This window comes from Penaeus monodon, chromosome 7 (assembly GCF_015228065.2).
Source record: "Penaeus monodon isolate SGIC_2016 chromosome 7, NSTDA_Pmon_1, whole genome shotgun sequence".
NCBI classification, from domain to species: domain Eukaryota; kingdom Metazoa; phylum Arthropoda; class Malacostraca; order Decapoda; family Penaeidae; genus Penaeus; species Penaeus monodon.
Window position 1 is genome coordinate 49,680,924 of NC_051392.1, and position 7,500 is coordinate 49,688,423.

At 36.1% G+C, this 7,500-nt stretch overlaps 2 protein-coding genes across 2 annotated transcripts in view; one reads left to right on the plus strand and one right to left on the minus strand.

Annotated features, from left to right (window-relative positions):
* Positions 1–3,607: 3,607 nt before the first annotated feature.
* On the plus strand, positions 3,608–4,351 carry LOC119574897. Its single transcript, XM_037922170.1, has 2 exons — positions 3,608–3,770; positions 3,978–4,351. Exons 1-2 carry the CDS (start codon positions 3,609–3,611, stop codon positions 4,155–4,157), a joined length of 342 nt encoding a protein of 113 aa, XP_037778098.1. The 5' UTR covers position 3,608; the 3' UTR covers positions 4,158–4,351.
* A 405-nt stretch (positions 4,352–4,756) lies between these two features.
* The window catches only part of LOC119575431 (sodium/glucose cotransporter 4-like), a 5,825-nt gene continuing 3,081 nt past the window's right edge, over positions 4,757–7,500 (minus strand). The window contains exons 6-8 of the mRNA XM_037923047.1: positions 7,159–7,270; positions 6,925–7,013; positions 4,757–5,714 (exon numbers count right to left, since the gene is read on the minus strand). Of these exons, the coding sequence (XP_037778975.1) occupies positions 5,499–5,714; positions 6,925–7,013; positions 7,159–7,270 (417 nt within the window). The 3' untranslated portion in view covers positions 4,757–5,498. The remainder of the gene's footprint in view (positions 5,715–6,924; positions 7,014–7,158; positions 7,271–7,500) is intronic.

A 7,500-nucleotide genomic window follows, 5' to 3' on the forward strand; every position in this document is an offset into this window, starting at 1 on the left:
GGCGAGATAAAAAGCCGTCCAAAAAAAAAAAAAAAAAAAAAAAAAAAATCATTATGATTTTAACAGCGATAACTGCATTAATCTGAAACAAAATCATGATTTTAACAAAGCGATATTTTGTTTTTATCAGGTAGAGTTCGAGACAACCTTGTGGAAATGTTTTCGAAGTGCCTGTACTGCATGGACGGCGATTCCGGAATCTACTTTCTCGGCAGCCGGGACCTCAGTCAGGATAGTGAGCATGAGGAGAACATTACAGGTGAGTACTTTTGAAAATAATGTGAATACTAATGTAAAATGCTGATTAGGTCTTCTAGGTTAAATATGGAAAAGAAAACAAATATTGCTAAAATAAGGAGTGAAGTTTGTAACTCTACTTGTATGTATACATGCGGAAGGTGTGTCATTACATTTTCATGTGTCTGTGATCTAAATACCCCTTCATCCTCCTCCTTCCCTTCTACTGCTCCTACTCTTCCTTCTTCTTCTCATCCTCCTCCTCCTCCTCCTCCTTCTCCTCCTCCTTCTCCTCCCCTCTCCCAACGTAGTCCTCGATGATGGGATGCAGTTCAAGGGTCATCAGTTCAACATCGTGGCTATGAACTATTTCCCGTACATCGATTACTCCCGCGACGAAGACTTCCTGGGCACCACCGTAACTCTGACTGACTCGCTCGACACCCGCATGCTGTACGCAGTCTCAAGTGCCCTCAATTTCACGTAAGTGTTTTTTTTATGATGTAAGTAAGCGTTGGTGACTGTCAGATGCAGTGTTTTTTTTTGTATAGCGAAGACAGGGTATACTATGCAGTTGAAATCGGTATCTGGTTTTGAAAAGTTTATTGAAAGAAAGAAAGAAAGAAAGAACGAAAGAATATATATATATATATATATATATATATATATATATATATATATATATACATTTATGAATGGACACTTCAATAAACTTTCACAGCATTATATATATATATATATATATATATATATATATATATATATATATATATATATATATATATATATATATATATAATATATATATAATATAATATATATATATATATATATATATATATATATATATATATATAAAATTTTTCAGTTTTTATTCCTGGATGTTGCTATTTCCACACTAGTAATAACACTATATCCTCCTTTATTTGTGTTTCGCATCGTCGTTTTACTTGCATCGGTCCGAGGATTCAACTCATTCCCCACCAGGTACGTTGTGCGAGAGCCCTGGGACCGACAGTGGGGCGTATTCGCTGAGGAAACCGGGAACTGGACCGGCATCGTGGGAACCCTCCAGTACGAGAAGGCGGATCTTTCCCTGGGCGTTGGACCCACGTCAGATAGGCTCCAGGTCATGGAGCACTCGAGAGTTTATTCTCCAGAGCCTTTTGTTATAGTGTCCTTAAAGCCCCAGCCTCTGCCTCAATATCTGGCTCTGATCAGGCCTTATGAAGGTATGATTGTTAATTAAATGTCTTTAGTATGGTATTCTATCGAAGAACAATACGAAATTCCTTTTGTAATATATCTGTTTGAGGGTATTCATTACAGATATATAATGGTTATACTAAATTATCAGGCATCAAAATCTTCCTCTGTTCACATTAGTAATGCGTTCAACACCGACAAAGACCAAATCTTGAAAATATATCTTAGATGAGGTATGGTTGCTGGTGGTCTTGCTGATTCCCACGGCTGGAGTGGTGTTGTGGCTGCTGCAGAAGACATGGTCGATCATATCAGAGGAGCGTGAGATGAAGTTTTCCTCTGCCTTCTTCTGCAGCCTCAGTATCCTTCTGGGAGATCAGTCTCCGCCCGGTCCTTCACACGTCACGGCTCGAGTGAGTCTTCATTCCAGACGATTCGCACTATGAAAATCCGTGGGGGTATTCAAACTGTACTGTTTGGCATTCTCATTTTTTCATCTTTTCATCTTTTCATCTTTTTCATTCATCTGCAGGTTTCCTTTATAATGCATGCCTTTATTGATCGTCTAAATGTAAACTCTGTTCGTTTATACGCCCGTTTTTACATAGTAACTTATCCTTCTTTCTATTCTTACTATCAGTGAATATTTATCTGATAAATATATCTGCATATAACTCCTATAAAAAGCCAACCTGTATTAAGATAAGCTATAGCAGATTATACTTACAAATTTATCTGTAACTTGAAATACGATGTCGATACAATTTTCTTGTAAAAATCCGTCTTCATCTGTACGCTCCACCCCTCCTCCAGGTCCTTCTAGGGAGCTGGATGTTGAACTGCATGATCATAACGGCGGCCTATCGGTCCTCTCTCATCGCCCACTTGACCGTCCAGAAGAAGTTCCCTCCTATAAACACCTTCGAGGACCTCTTAGAGCGAAAGGGCTGGCGGTGGGGGAGAATGCCGTCTTCGGGGACCAGCTTCACCTTCTTCAATAAGAGTTCCGATCCCGTTGTGAACGGCGTATTCATGAACATTGAGGTGAAGATCGTGGGATGGGAAACGAAGAAGGAAAAAAGAAAACTTTTTTTTTGAGATATAAATACAGTGGTGATATATGAAGAATATACGGATGATGAATCTGCTTTAGAAGGGCTAGTTAGGTGTTTGATAGAATTTCGAAGGAACGTACGATTCATAGAAATATCTGTATTTACAATTTCAGTATCATGATCTCGACGAAAATATGAAACAGGTATTGAAAGGCGGATATTCCTTCCTAACCAACAAATACTACGTGAGCGCCATCATCAACACCTACTACACCAACAGTCTCGGCTACACACCCATTCACTTGAGCACTAAAGACTACCCGATCTACTCCGGTTTCAGTTGGGGCTTTAGGTATACCCCTTCGAAAGGTCAAAGTTCATTTTAACTTAGTTCTTGATTATTAGCCGGCCTCTAGACGCAATACTTCTTCAGTATTTCTGTCATAAATACTTCATGCAATCCTTAGATATATGAAACTTTTTATACATGAGTGTGCATAACAGATTACATTTCAAAGAGATCGGTTCAGAAAGTTCGGACTGTTCGGGAGGTGGCATTTTATTATAGTATAAGTAATTAAAAAGAAAAAGAAAAGAAACACACCCACACCCACATATATGTGTGTATATATATGTGTATATATATATGTTTACATATATGTATATATATACACATATATATATATATACATATATACATATATACATATATATATATATATATATATATATATATATATATATATATATATACACACATATATATATATATATATATATATATATATATATATATATATATATATATATATATATATATATATATGTATGTATATACACACACACACACACACACACACACACACACACACACACACACACACACACACATATATATATATATATATATATATATATATATATATATATATATGTGTGTGTGTGTGTGTGTGTGTGTGTGTGTGTGTGTGTGTGTGTGTGTGTGTGTGTGTGTGTGTGTGTCGCGAGCCCATGTTTCTTTTTAGTAAGTGGGAGAAAAACAGGTTGTAACCCCGGCCATTCAACCCTTGGGTTTCCAGGAAGGGCGCTCCGTTCCGCCGAGCAGTGAGTATGCTTCAGCAGCGAATCATCGAGGCAGGACTCATCTCGCACTGGGTCGATGACGTCGTCAAGTCACGAGCCAAGAGGGTCAGGATGGAGAGGAAGCTGGCGGGCAAAGGAACGGGAGACCAGGCTGATAAACTCTTAGAGGAAGGAGTGGCTGATACTCAGGTTTTCCTTAGGATGGTTTTAGTTGTAGTTGTATGGCTAGGTAGGTCTAGTATTTTTTAATCTACGTAATTAATTCTAGGATTTTGGTATGGGTCGAAAGAAGAGAATGAGATTTGATATACGATCTAATACATTAAAGCTAAAAATCACTAATCCTTCTTAGGGACAGACTGCAGTGGACTAAACGTTTCTTATATTCTTTTACAGAGGGACAGGAACGTGGTTCTTGGGCTACAACATCTTCAGGGAGGTTTCTTACTCATGTTCCTCGGTTATGCTGCTGCCTTACTCTGTCTGTTCCTGGAGGTCGTCACTCACTTCCTCAGCAGATTAGGATTTATGAAACGAGCGGCAAAGCTGAAGGATCACGGGAGTAAATCCTACTAACCACCTGGCGACGACTCCCGAACGTGAAGAATGTACTTTCGGGCTATCAACGATATGGATTTATTTCCCTGTAGATGCCATACAGAAAATCGACCTTAATGTCTGTAGTAATGTAATGTTTACTTGTAAGTTCATGTCTACGTTAAAGGTAGAAGGTGTGCACTGTATTTTCTTTGTCGTTTCGAAATAATGAATCCCACTGCAAAATAAACCCTTATTTTCCTGCTGTGTGATTGAGCGCAGATCGTAATCTCTCATTTTGTCCATAAGAAGGGACACAACTACTGAAATTGAGGATTAGACAGGTTTTGTGCGCATCCCATATACTATATACCGATTTTTTTATGAACTGTAAATTACAGGCTTTACATAATGTATCTGTATCAAATTGGTGATCTAGTATTCATATTATTTTGCTGACCCCGATCATAATGTTTACGTAATTATATCCGCTTAAATTATGATAGATATATGATATACATTTATCATAATAATCTACATTGTTGTAATAAGAGGTCAGTGTACTTTCTACTTTCTTTACCAATGGGCGTTGCGTGACAAAGATAAGGGGACACAAAAAGTTATTAATTTTGCTTTGCACGATTTATTTCACAAAATACAGTAACAACCAACAAAGATCAATGATCTCCATCTTTACGATAAACATTTTTTCATAAAACACGCAGACTTAAGTAAAAACTTAACTAAATGTCTTTACCAAGCAGCAGTTCAACCACACTGCTGTACATACATGTTAACAATCATGGACCTTTATCCCTATGAACCTTATTTTGAACATTCCAATGCAGTGAAAACGTGATTCCACGTTTCACGTAAGAAACATTGAACGTAAGTAAAAAAATTAAAAAAAAAGAATCAATAAGATGTGCAATGCTATTAACCAATCATATTAATTCCTATATTTAAGATCCAAATGCACAACTTATTGATTTACAACAAATGCAGGAAACAATTTTAATCAGGATGAGAATATTTAGCACACTTCATAAACCCCACATTTACATGTACTGGGCTATACAAAAATGTCTATACTAATTATACTTTAAACTAATTATAGTGACATTTTGATAAATGCATCTGGAATAAACCATATTTAAACCTGAAAACTTGCATATATTTTAATATGGTCTTCGTAACTGCACCTTACACAGATTTTCTATAAAAATTAGGAAAAAAAAACAATGCTAAAAAACAATGCTCCTAGAATAAACCAAATCTAACTCAAATCTATAGCAAAAATTGAAATACACAGCCTTCATAACTGCATTTTGAACACGCTTTTTTCCGTGAATCGAACGTATATATACTGTAATACGGGGTTTAAAGAACATCATAATAGCCGAGTTCCTCTAACTTCTTTCGTTGGATGTCATGAATTTCCTCCTCTGTGAAGGGATTGATGGAGAAGTAAACAAAGAAAGATACAGCGATTATGAGTATGAAGACCAGCATACTGTTCAGTAAATATTTCTCCCACGTTTCCTGGTGAAGGTTCGTCAGTTCTGCTAAATGCTCGTTCATGGCAACTGCTTGTTCCTGGCGGGCAGAAAGCATATGCATTGAGAAAATTAATAGTATACGTACTTTCTATGTGACAATCTTAAAAAAAAAAAAAAAAAAAAAAAAAAAAAAAAAAAAAAAAAAAAAAAAAAAAAAAAAAATAATAATAATAATAATAATAATAAAAATAATCTCCGAGCCAGACTTTACTTTTGAGCTTAAGTCTTAATCATGCGCAGAACGAGCTACTTAATCTCAGCAATCATGCATTGATACGTCATGGCAACGTCATTAACCCCATAGAAAAGATGGAGTTGAGTTGCCATTTCTATTTATAATAAGCAATAACGAAACAAATTCTGACATTTTCATGTAAAAGATGTATGTGAAAATTTATCAATATATATTTCTGTAAGTTGTTGGATATTTAAATTGCAGATATAGCTCTCAACATTAATAGAAAAACGAAAAGAAAATCTCACAGAGAATTGCAGAGCTTTAGACACAGAAAAGGCAATGTTATCTCCAGGCCGGAAAAACATTCCTAACTTATGCAATATATTAATCGAATAAAAGAGAAAGCTCTAAATAACAACACGAATAGGTTTCAAATTCAAAGTTTAAACTTCCTGTTTCTTTAAACTATAGCGACTTCAAAACCACATAGACATTTCTTATCATGATCAGAAAATACCCGCAAATATGAATTGATACAAGTATCCCATTTTTGTTTGACACCTTCATTTCAGTTGTCTATGATATTTATAGGCTATTTGAAGCCATTTATACACTTTTATTTATACTGTCACAGATATATATTGGCATGATATAATACTATCGTATCTATCTATCGATATATTTTTTTCCTCTGTAGCAAAAGTTTCCTTATCGACATTAGCGTATAATATGAAACTTGCAGAGGGTGAATGCTAATTGTCATAACACAGATGTTTCACTATTTCGTGTAAAACAGCAGATTTACTGATAATCGCATTGACTCGTGCGCCTGGCAGTGTGTCTTGCATCTTCTGTGCAAGTACAGTGGATTTGGATTAACTTTATTCCGGAATTAACTTTTATGACGCTTACAGAAGAAGCCTATAGTTCATTAACGCAACGAATAAAGTCCTGTTTCTCTTTTAATGTCTTAATGCTCGTACTTAAAGCATAATTGTCAGCCCTGATCTCCGTGAATACTTATTACATCTGCGATTCAAGTTATTATTCTCGTGTATTAAAAACTCACCTCAGCGTCTTTTGAAACGTCAAACCCGCAAATACAGTTGTACGCTTTCTTGTACCATGGTTGAGGGTGATCTCCGTCAACACTTGCTTCTGTAAAGTAAAAATTCATTCTTAAGGCAAATTACACATCAAACGAGAGAGAGAGAGAGAGAGAGAGAGAGAGAGAGAGAGAGAGAGAGAGAGAGAGAGAGAGAGAGAGAGAGAGATTGTCTCTATAAAGCAAGTTTCTCACTACCTTCTATAGTGTGGGCCACCTCCAATAGCTCGTTGTTGACTCTTTCTTTCATCTCCATGTCATCTTCACGGTCTCTGTGGTCGAGCCTCGTAAAGTAGGTCGTCCTAATCAGCTATGGAAAATAAAATATTTATACATGAGGATGTGGAAGCTAAATGTGGACATATTATATGTAGGGAAAAATGTCACAGTCGTGTATTGAACTGAGCAAACGTGTTCGTATATGTAATAGGTATGGAAAGGCGAAACCATAACTGTAATATTCTGATGGAATGTTCGAAGATCAAACACAAATAGACATGGTTGTAATCATGTCAACAAAAAGTAGAATAAATTTTACAC

Bases quoted from the DNA above. Each gene is read 5' to 3' on its own strand.
- LOC119574897 (XM_037922170.1), top strand. From the start codon at position 3,609: ATGCTTCAGCAGCGAATCATCGAGGCAGGACTCATCTCGCACTGGGTC. The intron at 3,771-3,977 runs GTTTTCCTTAGG...ATTCTTTTACAG, and splicing joins AAGGAGTGGCTGATACTCAG to AGGGACAGGAACGTGGTTCT.